This window comes from Melanerpes formicivorus, unplaced genomic scaffold (genome assembly GCF_026170545.1).
Source record: "Melanerpes formicivorus ecotype bairdi unplaced genomic scaffold, bMelFor1.0.p_v2 SCAF_12, whole genome shotgun sequence".
NCBI classification, from domain to species: domain Eukaryota; kingdom Metazoa; phylum Chordata; class Aves; order Piciformes; family Picidae; genus Melanerpes; species Melanerpes formicivorus.
Window position 1 is genome coordinate 5,207,531 of NW_027142364.1, and position 17,726 is coordinate 5,225,256.

General features: G+C 41.8%; 1 protein-coding gene across 5 annotated transcripts in view; it reads left to right on the plus strand.

The window, feature by feature from the left end:
- Positions 1-17,726, plus strand: part of NAALADL2 (N-acetylated alpha-linked acidic dipeptidase like 2) — a 519,424-nt gene that overhangs the window by 481,920 nt on the left and 19,778 nt on the right. For all 5 annotated transcript variants that reach the window (XM_068145027.1, XM_068145026.1, XM_068145030.1 and 2 more), the window contains one exon: positions 6,790-6,988. In XM_068145027.1, the coding sequence (XP_068001128.1) occupies positions 6,790-6,988 (199 nt within the window). The remainder of the gene's footprint in view (positions 1-6,789; positions 6,989-17,726) is intronic.

The following is a 17,726-nucleotide window of genomic DNA, read 5'->3' on the forward strand; positions in this document are numbered from 1 at the left end:
CCTTTAAAAAAAAAAAAAATTGGCAAGAAGCATTTTCATGACCAAAGATTTTGCTGCTGATGGGAAAGGATAAGCAGCTATTTGGTTTCATAGTTTCATAGTTTCATTCAGGGTTGGAAGGGACCACACGGATCATCTAGTTCCAACCCCCCTGCCATGGGCAGGGACACCCCACACTAGATCAGGCTGGACAGAGCCTCATCCAGCCTGCTCTTAAACACCCCCAGGGACGGGGCCTCGACCACCTCCCTGGACAACACATTCCAGGGCTTCACCACTCTCATGGTGAAGAACCTCCTCCTCACATCTAGCCTGAATCTCCCCACCTCCAGCTTCATTCCATTCCCCCTAGTCCTGTCACTACCTGAGATCCTGAGAAGTCCTTCCCCAGCCTTCCTGTAGGCCCCCTTCAGATACTGCAAGGCCACAATTAGGTCACCTCGGAGCCTTCTCTTCTGCAGACTGAACAGCCCCAACTCCTTCAGTCTGCCCTCATAGGAGAGGTGCTCCAGCCCTCTGATCATCCTTGTGGCCCTTCTCTGGACACGTTCCAGCACCTCCACATCCCTCTTGTAATAGGGGCTCCAGAACTGGACACAGTACTCCAGGTGGGGTCTCAGCAGAGCTGAGTAGAGGGGGAGGATCACCTCCCTCGACCTGCTAGCCACACTTCTCCTGATGCAGCCCAGGATCTGATTGGCTTTGCGGGCTGCAAGTGCACATTGAGAGCTCATGTTGAGCTTTTTGTCCACCAGCACCCCCAAGTCTCTCTCCTCAGGGCTACTTTCCAGACAGTCACTGCCCAGCCTGGATTTGTGCCTGGGATTGCCTCGACCCAGATGCAGGACCCTGCACTTGCTCTTATTGAACTTCATGAGGTTGGCCTGTGCCCACCTCTCCAGCCTGTCAAGGTCCCTCTGGATGGCCTCCCTTCCCTCCAGCGTGTCTGCTGCACCACACAGCTTGGTGTCATCAGCAAACTTGCTGAGGGTGCACTCAATGCCACTGTCCATGTCCCCCACAAAGATGTTGAATAAGACAGGTCCCAGGACTGATCCCTGAGGGACTCCGCTTGTCACTGGCCTCCACTGGGACATGGAGCCATTGACAGCCACTCTTTGGGTGCTGCCATCAAGCCAGTTCCTTATCCATCTAGTGGTCCACCCATCAAACCCATGTGTCACCAGTTTGGAGACCAGGATGTGGTGCGGGACAGTGTCAAAGGCTTTGCTCAGGTCCAGGTAAACAACATCAGTTGCTCGCCCCTCATCTATTAATTTTGTCACCTGCTCATAGAAGGCCACCAGGTTGGTCAGGCAGGATTTGTCCTTGGCAAAGCCATGCTGACTGTTCCCAATCACCTCTTCACTATTCTTTTGAGCGAGTAGTGACTCCAGGAGGATCTGCTCCATGATCTTTCCAGGCACAGAGGTGAGACTGACTGGCCTGGAGTTCCCTGGTTCCTCCTTCTTACCCTTTTTGAAGATGGGGGCAATGTTTCCCCTTTTCCAGTCTGTGGGGACTTCACCAGATTGCCATGACTTTTGAAATATAATAGAGAGGGGTTTAGCAACCTCATCTGCCAGCTCTCTCAGCACCCGTGGGTGTATCCCGTCGGGTCCCATGGACTTGAACACTTTCAAGTTCTTCAGGTGATCACGAACCTGATCTGCACTTACAATGGGCAGTTCTTCCTCCCTGTCCCTGGCTTTGACTTTCATAACGTCAGGAGTGTGGCTAGAGGCCCTTGCAGTGAAGACTGAGGTAAAGAAGTTATTAAGTACCTCAGCCTTTTCCTCATCACTTGGTGTCCATAAGCCTTATGCATTTCAGCACCTCTGTACAAAGTCATGGATAATGTCATAGAATCATAGAATGGTTTGGGTTGGAACAGACATTTAAAGATCTTCTAATACAAATTCCCTTCAGTCAGCAGGGACATCTTCACATAGATCAAATTGCTCAGAGCCCTGTCTAACCTGACCTGGAATGGTTCCAGGGATGCGGCATCTACCACCTTTCCAGGCAACCTGTGCTGATGTTTTAGCACCCTCATTGTAAAAAAAGATTCCTTCATTTTATTTAGCCTAAATCTCCTCTCTTTTGGTTCAAAACCATCAGCCCTTTTCCTATTACAATGGACCCTACTAAAAAGTTTGTCCCCATCATTCTTATATGCCCCTTTTAAGTATTGAAGGACCAGAATAAAGTCTCCCCAGAACTGTCTCTTCTCCTGGATTGTATTGATCTGTATAATAGTATGTCACAACATGCCTTTTTAATGGTAACCTCTTTGAAGAGTATTCTTGTTGCAACACCAGATTAGTTTGTTTGGGCAGTAGCAGTCATGGTAACAAAATTGAGGCTGATGGCAACATACTTTCTGCACTGAGGATATCCATGGATTTGTGTTTCTACCCCCTTTAGGGTAGTTTCTGCAAAGCATTCCCATTCAGATTTTCTACTGCCAGTCTGATCATCCAATTTTGTACAGCATGAAAAATCTTCCTAGTGAATACAACACACCATAGCTGATCCTGCATTTGTAAGCTCATCAAAACCTGAAGCAATTCCCCCTCTTTCTGTGAGGAGAGTTTGCATATGTTCACATGCATGGTGAGTGAGCATCGTGCCTTGAACTGCTGATTTGTCTGTACTTATTCTCCTGTAAGTGTTCATAGGCAAGTACCCTCCTACCAGAGTGTGCAAACACAACTTAAAAATGCTAAATCTCTAGCAGTACTTTTCATAAGAGCAATCAGTTACATAAGAAAAGGCTTTTGTATTCAAGGTCTGTAAAAATAAATATCCATTTGGTGTAACCTGTTTCTGAATAAAATCCAGTTGTGTTTAGCAAGTGAAATGAAATTCAGCAGTGTAATTCTCTGATCAAGAGTATACATACTCTTGAGTCACTTGCAATTTTATTTAACAACTAAACAACTAGCTTCAATGATTCATCATGATTCATACTGCAGACAAAAGGACAAAGAATAGAAAATATATGTGGTGGTGTTTTCTCCTTAGTGAAGTTACCTTTGTGTTTGTGGTTTGTTTGTCTTCTGTGGAAGCATGCCAAGATGTTTAAGACATCAGTTAGTGCTTCCTTGCCTTTAAGAATTGTTCATCCTTCCATTCCCAGTTTTTTGAGAAAAGAATAAATCCCAATTTCCCTTGGCAGTGAAGTTCAGTGCATTGGGGTAAAAGCTGCTGATGCCCTTAAAGCTTTGTCCTTAGTTCTCTGTGGTAACACTAGTCAGAGGCTTCTGGGTCTTGTACTGAAGTATTAAAAGACAGGTCTGAGTGTTTGTTTTATAATGAGCAGTGGTTAGAGTGTGGTGTAGTTGGTTTAGGGGCAAAATGCATGCTGTGGAGAAGCAACATGAGTATTTACAGGATTTTTATGTTTAATAGGGTGGTCTGGTTGGTGTTCTTTCCAAATATCCAATGAGGTATTTTTCCTTTATCTACCTTCCCTACTGAAAGGGCATAGCTGACATTTACAACTGTTTATATAATACTCAGAATAAAAATCATGGAATATGAAGTGCTTTGATGAAACCAAAGGATTCTTTCTAACAGGGTGAATTTAAACCTTCCCATATTGATGGAAGTCCCAGGGTAAGGTAGGCACAGTGCCTGGTTATATGCCTGGAAATTGCTAGTTCTTCAGCTGCACAGGATGTCTGCCTGAGATTTGAAAATTGAGGCCACTGATATTGTGCAAAATATCCCAAATGTACCAAGTTTATTTGTTTGGAGAATACTTTTCTGAAGCATCAATCTAACTTAATCACACTTTATTTTACTCCAGACTCAATCAGAAAGATAACAATCCTGCAGAGTACCTGTTATCCATTCTAATTAGGGAAAGGTGGATTGGTCGAGAGCCATTGAAAAAGCAAACTTGTCCCAAACCAAAGCAGACGTAAACCATCTTCTCTCACTGCTGGTCCCACAGAGAGCTTCTGTTCATTGTTGAAATTCATCTTGATTGCTCATGAAACCTGACAGTTTCTCTCACACCAGAATTGGTCTCTACATATTTTGGATCATTTCAGGTTTTGCTAGATTGGAATATGTTGGTCAGCTGAATGGCAGGAGTGGGAATCTATTGGAATCTATGAACTCCCTTCTCTTTGCTGAAATGTATCTTTTTCTATGTAAGAGGAAGAATATGCCATAATGAGGTGTTTCCTTGAATTTCTTCAGTGTACCTATTTGGTTTTTCCATTCCCATTACATGCTCACCTTTCAGATTTCATCCATAAAAAGTCTGAGAAATGGATTGATGATTCTCATTTACTGTGTCTGATCTCTCCATATATCTATTAGACAAGGAACTTTAGTATTCATTTAACTTGTGTCTTGAACCACTTTGCTGGATTAATCATCTCAGTAGCTAAGATACTGAACTCACTGAGGTTCCTGCATTAGACTGAAGAATGGACAGCTTCTGAAGCTGAATGGTTTGTTTGCTGGCTAAGCTGTCAGCCTGTGGATTGGACCATTACACTCTGTGCTGGGTTAGGAACTGGCTGGAGGGCCAGGCCCAGAGAGTGGTAGTGAACGGTGCCACATCCAACTGGCAGCCTGTCACTAGTGGTGTCCCCCAGGGATCAGTGCTGGGCCCTGTCCTCTTCAACATATTCGTTGATGGTCTGGATGAAGGGGTAGAGTCAGTCATCAGCAAGTTTGCAGATGACACAAAGTTGGGGGCAGATATTAGTCAGTTAGAGGGTAGAAAGGCTCTGCAGAGGGACCTCGACCGACTGGACAGATGGGCAGAGTCCAATGGGATGTCATTCAACAGGTCCAAGTGCTGAGTGCTGCACTTTGACTACGGCAATCCCATGCAGAGCTATAGGCTGGGGTCGGAGTGGCTGGAGAGCTCCAAACAGAGAGGGACCTGGGTGTGCTGATCGACAGCCACCTGAATATGAGCCAACAGTGTGCCCAGGTGGCCAGGAGGGCCAATAGCATCCTGGCCTGCATTAGGAATAGTGTGGCCAGCAGGAGCAGGGAGATCATAGTGCCCCTGTACTCTGCTTTGGTTAGGCCGCACCTTGAGTACTGTGTCCAGTTCTGGGTTCCTCAGTTTAAGAAGGACATCAAAACACTTGAGCGTGTCCAGAGAAGGGCAACAAGGCTGGGGAGAGGCCTTGAACACAAGCCCTATGAGAAGAGGCTGAGGGAGCTGGGGTTGTTTAGCCTGGAGAAGAGGAGGCTCAGGGGTGACCTCATTGCTCTCTACAACTACCTGAAAGGTGGTTGTAGCCAGGAAGGGGTTGGCCTCTTCTCCCAGGCAACCAGCACCAGAACAAGAGGACACAGTCTCAAGCTGTGCCAGGGGAGGTTTAGACTTGAGGTGAGGAGAAAGTTCTTCACCGAGCGAGTCATTCGGCATTGGAACGGGTTGCCCAGGGAGGTGGTTGAGTCATCGACCCTGGAGGCATTCAAGGGGAGATTGGACGTAGCACTTGGTGCCATGGTCTAGTCATGGGGTCTGTGTTGATAGTTTGGACTCGATGATCGTCGAGGTCCTTTCCAACCTAAGTGATACTGTGATACTGTTTTAATTAAATCATCATTTGAGAGATCTAAGGGTAGTTAATTTTCTTGTCCTTAATAGGCAAGGTGAATCTTGGCCTTAAAAGTAATTTCTACATCCTGGAAATGTTTTTGCTGACTGACCTTACTTTTGACTTTATGTCAGCTTCAGACTGCTTTCTCTCTCCACATGCTTGTAAAAATTAACTCAGTCTGTGCACACAGTGGGAAAGGAGGACATGCTCTTCACCTACACTGCAAGTGGGAACAGACTTCAAGTTCACAGTGCTCCAATTCACATCTCACATTCTACCTTCTGGACTATGAACAGAGAAATAGCTAAATGGTGGTGTGCTCCAAATTGCTGTGTGTTTTTATTCTTTTGGTGACTCTGTAGGATGACAAAGTAAAGTGAACACCCCAAGTGTAAAAAAGTTTTTAAAATATTGGCTGGATTAAAATGTACACTTGTATTTCAACTGAAGTATTAGTTGGCTTATTGGCATGATCTGAGTGATTAAAAGGAACAATTGCACAGCTCCTCCACAGCTGTTGTTAGCATCTAGGATTCTAAAATGCTGAACAAAATTAAATTGAGCTCTCCATATTATGGTTTTCTACAGACCAGTCATTATGGAATCCAAGCACAAGCTTTTAGCTGGAGGGCAGTGGCATCAAACAGAGTTGAATAAATTCTGTCTCAGAAGGAAATGTTACAGTTACTGATTTATAACCAATGCTTCCTGCATGCCTGTTTTTCCAGTGGTAGATTTCAAGCTGTACCCCAAAACCATTCCTCATCGCTTATTAGATCTTAAAATATTATAGCTTAGGCACAATGACCTGTGTCTTTCCTTGACCCATTACAGAGCTGCACCAGGGGAGGTTTAGGCTGGATGTTAGGAAGAATTCTTCACAGAAAGAGTGATTAGCTGTTGGAATGGGCTGCCCAGGGAGGTGTTTAGGAAGAGACTGGATGGGGTGTTTGGTGCCACGGTTTAGTTGATTAGATAGTGTTGGGTGATAGGTTGGACTCGATGATCTCGAAGGTCTTTTCTGACCTGACCTGGTCTCGTCTGGTCTGGTCTGGTCTATTCTATTCTATTCTATTCTATTCTATTTCTCACGACAGGAAAGAGGCTCAGCTTTTAATTGGACTATGAATTTTGATTTGTAAGCAAGAGAAGTGAGTGATGTGTTCTGAATCACTGGCAACTGTCTTGCTCTTACTTTTCCTAGGTGATGAAGGAGATGTTTCTCGGTTGCTTGCAGTGGCAGCATGTCTGAGGGACACGGCAGAATTGTTCCAGTCAGACGAGATGCGCCCAGCTAATGACCCCAAGGAGCAAGCTCCTATCAGAGTCAGGATGCTCAATGATGTGTTACAAGGCTTGGAGAAAAGCTTCCTGGTTCGTCGAGCTCCTCCGGGACTATACAGGTATGGTGCTCAGCATGTTCTTCATTTCACCTAAAATGGTAATCTTGCAGTGCTTGGTTTTCAGAACCGTCATGCTCTTTTGGAAAACATCTCAGGGAGTTTCTAAGATTAAAGCTATTTTTTTTCCCTATCTCATGCTTTCTGCAGAAAGCATTAATTCATTACAATACAAGAGGTCATTACAATACAGCACTGCAGCGTTTCTGTCGTGACATCACTGTTAACAAGATGTATGGTGTGATGGCAACTCAGGCAGCGTGACAGATACTTGTGTTAGATGGTGCAGTAAGCTTTCAGAAGAAGAAAATATCTTGAAGTCTAATACTGCTTGACAGGCTCCACTTATATTTTATTTAAAACTTTTTACAGTTCATTGAGGATTGAGAATTATACAAGGTACTGTGTAGCATTATTTAACATATTTAATCATATGGCAACATTCTTGGGTTCATTTCAACCAGTCAGAGGCAGTATGGTGGAGTGAATGAGAAAACCTTAGTCAGTCACCATTCATAACATCTTGTCTCTGGTTTGAAATATTCCTCAATGTGTATTCAGCTGCACTATCCAGGTTGAGTTTAAGATGTCATCATCATTCCATCTTTCACCTCATAAGAAAGCAGTCTACAGGTATATATCTCTTATCATAGATTCCTCTATGAAAGAACAAAAACCCAAACCAAAAAAACTTAGAGTTATCAGTAGCTTAAAAAAAGTTTTAAAAGCAAGAACTGGCCAAGCCTGCCCTGAGCAATGTCTGACCCTCTTGCTGTTCAGGAGAAATAATAAAGTGTGAGCATGTGCTTCAGTACAAACTGTCTGAACCACTGTATTGCAGCCTATCAATGTGGTGTTTCATAGTTTTCCCCCCAAGATGTGTTCTCAGTGTCCTCGGCTATAGAGTGAGTGCATATGTGGGCTGTTTGACTTCATTAGGAGGTGATTTGAGATACCCAGCATGGGTTTCACCAAGGGCAAGTCCTGCCTGATCAAGCCAGTGGCTTTCTATGATGTTTACATTAGTGAACAATGGAAGACCAACAGATGTCATCTGTCTGGGCTCTTGTAAAGTTTTTGACAGAGTCCCTCACAACATCCTTCTCTCTGAGCTGGAGGGATATGGATTTGATGGGTGGACTGTCCAGTGGATAAGGAATTGGTTGGGTGATTGCATCCAAAGGGTAGTGGTCAGTGGCTGTGTCCATATGGAGATGGGTGACAAGTGGTGTCCCTCAAAGGTCTGTATGGGGACCACTGCTGTTCATTATCTTCATCAATGTTATCAACAGGGAGTTTGAGGGCACCCTTAGCAAATTTGCAGATGATACCAAGACAAGTGGTGCAGTTGATAAGTCCAAAGGATGGGATGCCATCAAGAAGGGCCTGGACAGGCTGGAGCGGTGAGCTGAGGAGAATCTCATGAGGCAAAGTGTGAAATCCTGCACCTAGGTCAGGGCAGTCTTGTATTGGTTTAGAATGGATGTTAGCAACAGGTTCTTTACCACAAGGGTGGTAGAACACTGGAACAGGTTGTCTAGGGAGGTAGTTGAGGCCACATCCCTGCAGCCATTCAAAGTCAGGCTCAACAAGGCTCTGGGAAGACTGATACTTGAGGATGTCCCTGCGCACCGCAGAGGCATGCATCTAGATGACCTTTGTAGTTCCCTTCACACCCAAACCATTCTTTGATTCTATACTGGTATTAGTTTGAATGACTCTATGTCTGTGCACAGCCAATGGCTCATCCCCACATTAAAACTGTCCCTAAAGCCATGCCCAGGTTTTACTTACGAGGGAGCTGGCTGATGTGCTCAAAAAAGAGAGCTTGGAAATGAACTGACATGCGTGCACAGGAGACAGGCAGGACACAGAAGTGGATAAGGCATCTGTGTTATTTAGGAATACAAATGTACTTGCAACCACAACCAACTGAAGTAACAGAACAGTACTTTGTCCCAGTTGATGGGAAAAATTGTCAAATGTCTGGTGCAAGTGATTGTTTCAAGTGGGTGCAGGACAGGCAGATGGTAAAGGAACACTTTGGAAGAAAAGCAGAAATCTACAGCATCAGGAAGAAGAGATTCTTTCATGCATTAGGAGTGGCATCGAACAAATGCAGTCATCCTTTAACAGTTTGTGGTTAACTCAGCAGTGTCAGTGAATAAAATGCCTACAGATATAATAAAGAAAATGTAATAATATACTTGGGGTGAGACTAATTTATGTCATTCCTGCTCTGACTGGCTTTATGATATAAAGAAATAAACCAAAATGTGATTAAATAAGGTCTAATATTCCAGGCTTAGCACTGCTCTCTTTCTTGTCTGAAGTGATGTGGTGTTGCAAAGAAGCCATAAAACTGCTTCATATGATGTTATGTGTCTGTGTTGTATCACGCAGTTCAATCTGGCCCAGATCTTTAGTTGTAGAAATAACTTATGCCAAAACTTAGGATTCTAATAAGTAGGTGGTTTGGTTGTTGGGGTTTTTTAAAGTCTTCTAATATTTAAATTCGTATAGTGTTTGCAGTGTTGAGTTTGTTATTTATCAAGATGTAATTGCTAGGCATGCAGGCATAACGTGGTTTAAAGTTTTCACCTTCCTGCTCTTATCAGTGCTTTGGTGCAGGGCACAGTATTTGCCCTGGCTGAATACAGAACATGGAAATGACTTTTCTTTTTAATTTTTCCCTTCTTGTTTTTGTTAACTTTGATACACAGTTTTACAGTAGACAATAAGGTTACTAGTTTGAGCAAAAACATTGGAATGGACTTTATACTTTTGCTTAACATTATCTGGAGTGCGTAGCAGTAAAGTACAGCTTCATAGAATCAGTAAGGTTGGAAAAGACCTCAGAGGTCATCAAGTCCAACCTGTCACCCAACACCTCATGGCTAACTAAACCATGGCTTCAAGTGCCACATCCAATCCCCTCTTGAACACCTCCAGGGGCGGTGACTCCACCACCTCCCTGGGCAGCACATTCCAATGGATGACAACTCTGTGAAGAACTTTCTCCTCACTTCTAGCCTAAACTTCCCCTGGTGCAGCTTGAGACTGTGTCCTCTTGTTCTGGTGCTGGTTGCTAGAGAGAAGAGACCAACCTCCATCTGGCTGCAGCCTTCCTTCAGGTAGTTGTAGACAGCAATAAGGTCTCCCCTGAGCCTCCTCTTCTCCAGGCTGAACAATCCCAGCTCCCTCAGCCTCTCCTAATAGGGCTTGTGCTCAAGACCTCTCCCCAGCCTTGTTGCCCTTCTCTGGACACGTTCCAGCAACTCAACATCTCTCCTAAACTGAGAGGCCCAGAACTGGACACAGGACTCAAGGTGTGGCCGAACCAGTGCTGAGCACAGGGGCAGAATGACCTCCCTGCTCCTGCTTGCCATACTATTTCTGGTTCAGGCCAGGATGCCATTGGCCTTCTTGGCCAATCTTGTGTATCTTCATTTAGATACTCCTTTTAAAAGACTGCATTCTTTGTTCTGTGCCAAGGTGTGTCATGGTAGTGTAAATTTAACTTTGATGCAAACAGAATCAAGGACAGTGGTTTCTCATATCCCCTTTCCTGTCACTAAAAATCTGCAGTACAGTTTCCCTTTCTTTTTTTTTTACCTTTACAAAAGCAAACAAAAAAAAGGCATGTAAAAACATGTCTATTTGGGTTATTTTTCACTCTTTCAGGACTGAAAGTCTTTCTATTAATTGATGCAATTATGTACATCTATTTTGTGTTTTTAAGCTAGAATTGCATCTCAGGAGCACTAGAAATGCTTGAAAATCCTCATTTAATTTTTTTTTTTCTTGTATAAATTTAAGCTTTTTATTTTATTTTTTTTTTATTTGATAAAGAAAACAAACAAAAAAAATCAGTCAGTCTCACAGCCAGGACCTTGTATGCCATGTTTCATCCCAGCCAGAGGATTGATGGGCAAGTTATAAACCTCTGAAATAGTGGTTTATAATGGAAATGCTGGCAGCCCTTTAACTATAGCAGCACAAGCAGTGTGGCAATAAATACTGTGCCTCATCTGTAAACAGAAATTTAGGATTCAGCTTGCAGCCTTGACCTTCAGGCTCCAACTGTGTTTAGATCATTAAGATTCCATAAATACTGTAATTTACAGCCTTCTGAAGGAAGAATTTGTGTGCACAGTAAAGCACGTATTCTTCATGAAGAAATGATTGCTTCCTGTATACCCATTTGGACTCGTATTCTCAACCTCAATCAAAGTACTTGACAAATTTCCTGAAGTTTAGGCATCGTTTTTAGGCTTGTGTTTGTCCTAATTCACGGCCCTCTGGATATATACTATGGGGTTTTTTTTCTTCTAAAACTTAAATTAAAAAGAAAGGTGGATTTTTTTTTTTTTCTTTATTGCCAGAGGTGGGTTGCAACCTACTTGTGCTTGTCCAATGCAGGGAAACTAATCCCTTTCATAGAATCATAGAATCAATAAGGTTGGAAAAGACCTCACGGATCATCAAGTCCAACCTATCACCCAAGACCTCATGGCTAACTAAACCATGGCTTCAAGTGCCACATCCAGTCCCCTCTTGAACACCTCCAGGGATGGTGACTCCACCACCTCCCTGGGCAGCACATTCCAATGGATGACAACTCTCTCTGTGAAGAACTTTCGCCTGACCTCCAGCCTAAACTTCCCCTAGCACAGCTTGAGTCTGTGTCTTCTTGTTCTGGAAGAGACCAACCCCCTCCTGGGTACAACCTCCCTTCAGGTAGTTGTAGAGAGCAATAAAGTCTCCCCTGAGCCTCCTCTTCTCCAGGCTAAACAACCCCAGCTCCCTTAGCTTCTCCCCATAGGGCTTGTGCTCAAGACCTCTCCCCAGCCTCGTTGCCCTTCTTTGGACACGTTCAAGAGTCTCAATGTGCTTCTTAAATTGAGGGGCCCAGAACTGGACAGAGTACTCAAGGTGTGGCCTAACCAGTGCTGAGTAGAGGGTCAGAATGACCTTCCTGCTCCTGCTGGCCACACCACTCCTAATACAGGTCAGGGTGGTATGGTATGGTTTGTACACACACTACCATAGCTGTAGCCTCTCACTGTATATATGTGCTTAAAAAAATTAGATTCCTCATTCCTGTCAATAGCATAGGGCAGTATTTGGGCACAACTGATGCATTATTCATCTATAATGAACAATCAAATTATTCAGAGCTACTAACAGAATTGAAATTACTTTAATTTTTGATCATTATATTAGTAGGTCCTGACTAAATTTAAGTAATGATGATTGACTTTGGCAGGTTGTTCAATACAGTGTAAGTAAACACTGTAGTTTAGATGATGATTGTTCTTACCTGTACTTCATGACATTGAACTGAAAATGTGACAGTACCATACATTCCCCATGATACTCTGTTTCCAGCTGAGCTGGAAATACAGAAGTAGAGCTGACATCAGGGTATTTCAGTCTTATCCAGAAATTTAAGCCGAATGAAAAATAATAGGTTGAGGAATGTTAATCCTGCTTTGCAAAGGTTACCCTGGAGCTTGATGTGGGGTTAGGACAAGCTCTTTGAGTTTTATTGTACCAGAGGAATTTCTGTGATTCCCATTGATAACTCTGGGTAGGCTTCTTTCTATTTTCAAAAAGAAAGTTTAGGAATGAAGTAAGGTAGCTATTGATATTTTCCATTTATCTGCCTTTGCTTCCTGGAACATAATCATACTATTAATGATTTATTGATTTATATTTTTGTAATTGTTTTAATTGAATAATCAGTAGAAGTTTGTATATGTCTGCTTTTTTCCTCTAGCCTTTTCTTCCTTTCCACTTTTACAATGTATGCTTGTGCTGAACATGCCTGTGTATTTTCTGATGCCTGTATTTTCATACTGGTGCTAATAACCACAGGCTACACTGCAGTGGCATGTACAAAGCTAAGGTAAGAACAGAGGCTCCATTATTTTAGGTACTGTGCGTAGACAGGGGATAAGTAATACCCAAATTCTTGCCTTCATCAGCATGCAATATAGCAGGTGTAGTTGCCTGCTAGGGGTAGGAAAAGATGTTTAATCTCCGTTGTCTAAACAGAGGGTGTTCCAGCTATAAACAAACATATATCCAAGTAAAGACCTGGGACTGTTTCCCTACACTGAAAGTGGCTTTTCTGATAAGGTCAAGGAAGTACATGCTGTCATCTGTTCTGATACTGATTCACTAAATCTCTACCTGGCTTCTGAGAGAGGACAAAATTAATTTCTGTAAATTAATGTTTGTAAGTTAGGCAAATGTATCTATACTGAGTAATGGATCTCCTCTTTGTCCCTCCTGAATATCTTTGTCTTTCGTGCATCAGCTAATCCTTAAAACTCTTAAGAAGTCTACTGTAATGCTTTTGCATGCTTTTCCCTCTATGAAAATACCTTCCAAAGCACTAATACTGGCAACATCAGGTGTAAAAACATTGCATGTATCTTCTTGTTCCTTATAAATACTGAGCTCAAATCTTACATGTGAGCAAGACCCTTCCTGCTGTTCCTTGGACGTGTTATTCTATTTCCTGTATTTGCCAGTCACTACAGCCTCTGACTACCTGTCAGACCAATGGATCTGGAAGTCTGAGTGTGAACTCTTTAGGTATTCACACAGAGAGCTTGTGTCCCTCTGCTGTAAATGTGTAGCACTTTACTGGCATTGGAACACAGTAACACCACAAACAAATGCAGGAATCAAGAAAACTTCATGGAGTATCAGGTGCAGTAAGAAGTCCTCTCTGAAAGTGTCTGGTTTCTTCAGGTGCTTGTCTAACCATATTTGGTGGGTGCTGTTCATACCAGAGAGATCCAGAAGTGTGCAGAATGCTTTAGAAAACTCTGTTATGCTCCTTCTAAGAATTCCAAATCTATAACAGAGTCCCTAAAGCCAGAGTTTTTGTCTTCAGTCTTTAAAAGTTAAAAAAAAAAACAAGGCATGTAAGGGCTGAGGTTGTCATTTCTGTTCTGTTTAAGTGGGGTTTATTCTTCAAAGACCATTGCTTAAGGTTCAGTTATGTCCTGGCTGATAATTATTTTAATTGATTTTATAAAGGAATCAAAGTGAACTTGTGCAAAATCTTTCATGTAAGAGCCAAGTTTAACCAATCCATTAAGGCTGTATGCATCTGTCACCACTATCTATGGCATTGTTGGAAGGGCCATTGTGCTAGCTGTAATTGAGTAATAAGTATGTGAGAAGTAAGACTTCCTAAAACAATCTGTGTCTTCAGGAAAGACCACCAGCAGTTTCTCATGCTCATTTTGCAAATTAAACTTCTTCCTTTTGCTTCTTTTTTATCATGGATATCCAGGTGTGACATTAAGACTTCATTCAGCTAAAAAAAAAATCACCACAAATCAGTATGTTGTAAGGGACTATATAAAATACTGACAATGAACAGTGCTAGATTGTGCAGCCTGAGCTTGGGCTAATGACATGAAAGAACAACAAAAAAATGTTTTTTAGCACCACAAAAAAAAAAAGAAAATAATTTGTGGCTGCTAATCTCATGCCACTCAAGTGTTTGTTGTTCACCAGAACAAATGTTCTCCTTTCAGATTAAGATTTATTATATACAAATGTGCAGACTCTACTGGATTTATTTGTTTTGCTGATAAGCTGCAGCAGATTCTCAGGTGTCAAAATTCACATGCCTTAAGACTCTGGATTCTAGAGATACATTTAGTAGGAGTTATAAAGTCCTTATTAACTCTCCATGTATAAATAAATTGCTCTTTGGATTTACAGAGGACAAGCATTAAAGATAATCTTAAACAGTAATATAGGTAAACATGTAGTGCAATGTCATCTGAAAAAAACCCAAATGAAACAACACACACTAGCCAAGAGTTTCTATGGAAGACAGTGATTCTCACTGTATGAAGTCTTTGCAGATTTGAGTTTTCATTTTGAACTCTTTGTGGCATCAAGGAGGAAATATTTCTGTATACGTTGTTGTAATGTTTGAAATGTTTCTGACTGGCCTGAACCAAACACATGGAATTATTTTTCTTTTCCTGCATTGTATTATGCAGAGCAAAGAGTCATTTGATATGGTGCCGATGATCCTTAGTGTGAGAAACACAGCAACAATTCATGTTGCACTGGCAGCAGTAGATAATGTTCTGTCTCCTTATTATCTACCATGTGCAATTTGTAAATATAATGCTAGAATGATGTTGAGGGAGAAGAAAGGAATTGTGTACTGGCTTTAGAATTGCATACCTCAGATTTTGCCATTCAGTCAGAGTAAATGTGTTTCATCGTACTGCACAGCAGTGATTTTCCATCCAACTTTTCACCCTAATGCCTTGTATCTTTCAAAATTGGCATCTATTTTTCTTCTATAATTGTCCCACATCTTATAAATGGAGTTATGATTAGTAGAATTACTTGTTTCACTATCTAATCTTTCTTGGCTCTCCAGTTCTTGTTCAGCTCCCTTCTGACTGTCCCAATGTATATTTTACACCTAAACTGTCTTCCTGTTTTCCTCTTCCTTCAAACTCTAGTGTTTGTGCAGTCTGAGGGTGGTTTGTGCAAGTATATAATTTAAGGCACGAGGAGTCTCTTGAGCACTCTCATGAGGAGCTATCTCTATCTTTTAAAAAATGCAATTAACATGTTTGTCACTCTAATTTCTGTTTAAAGTCACAGTTTTGACTCAAATTCATGCAGGCAAGTCACTAGCAGAACCTGGAGCAGCAACCTTGATATAAAGAGGACTGAAAGCATTTTATTCACTATATTACTTTTAAACATTGTACCCATTTATTACATGGGGGTATAGCAGGGGCTGGAAGGAAAAAGGGAATTTTATTCTCTCTTGAGCAGCTACCAGAAGCCAGAAATAATTAAAATCACTTCCTATTCACTCAAATGGTGCAGATACTAAAAAATGGGTTTTTACTGGACTGGTAAGAAGATAACAGTCATGAATCTGCTCATTCAGTGGATCAACATAATGTAGTACTTGAATTAAGCTCTAACTCTGAAAAGCACAAGGAGCTTTTCCAGGATACCTTTTGCTACCAGTGCAGATCCGTAGAACGGACACAGTTAGAAATCTGTAGGAACTGTTTGATTCATGATGGACCTGTAGGAACAATATTCTAGCAGCATGAGCATTCTCTGCACTTGGTGACTTTGGGAAGGGTTCTGGCCTAGTCCTCCCAGCCCCTCTGATGGTGATTGAACAGTGCTGTTGTTATTCATTCTGTAGGCCAGATAGATAGAATTTCATGCACTGTGATGATGACTTTAGCATTCATCCATGTGTGGAGCAGCACGTTTATACTAGCATATAGCAGTAGCAATTACTAGTTTGATAATACTCTTATAATTCCTGCTATGGTTATTATTTTTCTCATGACTGATAATCATGCTGTATTATGCCCTTTCTTAATACTGAAAAGATGCAATAAAGTGAGTTAAACTCATACTCAAAACACCTGATCCATTGGAGTGGCAATTCAAATGCTTTTTCCTTTGGAATCACCAGGACATGTAATGACCATGAAGTAATGTCTGTATTTGTTGTCTTGTCAATTTTTACTATTTAAAGAGCATTTGCTGCATAAATACTACTGAATTAGCCATCTGCAGAGACATAATTATGGTTGACTTTAGAGCTAATTTAAACAGGGTACATGAAAATCTTTTCATTACACCTGCAAAAGCAGAAAACCACTGTAATTAGGGATTATGTCATGGCTGCAAACCAGCTTTCCCACTTCCCTGATATGAATGGTAAACCTGGGTCTATACAACTTTTGTTTTCTGTCTGTGCTTCCCATAAATTTTCTTCCATGCTTTTAATTAGATTGGTTTGTACACTTACAGAATTCTACCTGTAGGATGCATCAGACCCTTTATGGTTTTGATATAGTAAATATGTGCATTGTAATTTAACACAGCGCTGGTAGTCCCGAAGACCATGCTTTATCCAGGACCTGCAATTCCTCATGCTTTCCACAACTGTGCATGGTCTTGACTTTGCAAAGAATCTGGGAGGTTTTGTATAATGCTATTTATTTGCATATTTGGCCTTAAAAGATGTTTTAGCCCATTTCACAGCAGTTGTTCTGCTAACCTTTTCCATGGAAGTCTGTTCAATGAGCTCAGTGCAGAGCTACCATGCCAATGCCTAGAAAGTCATCTGATTAGGAATGAGTTTCCATTCAGTTTCCCTCGCTAGCAGATCTTTCTCAGGTCTGCGATTACAGTGTTAAATAGGCCAAGAATATTTAGTTGCAGAGAAAAATAGCCTCTGTTGAATACAAAGTATTAGATTTCAAATTGATTAGATCTGACAGAAACTTAGTATTTGATACATCATTTAATTTTTCTTGTAAAGAGTAGGATCAATGACATTATTTTAGATCCATGAAACATATGGTTCCACGTTTTTGGTTGTGACAGATAAGAACCACTCATGTGTCAGCAGCCTGATCTAGTTGATGCCCCTGCTTACTGCAGAAGGGGGTTGGACTAGATGACCTTCAGATGTCCCTTCCAACCCAGACCATTCTGTGATCTTTTGATTCTATGTTTAAAATATTAGCCAGGAACATTTCTTCAGTATAATACAAAAATAAGTGGAATTCGTTGGAGAAACAATTGAGTCACTGTCCCTGGAGGTGTTCAAGATTGGATGTGGCACTTGGTGCCATGGTCTAGTCATAAGGTCTGTGGTGACAGGTTGGACTCGATGATCTTTGAGGTCTCTTCCAACCTT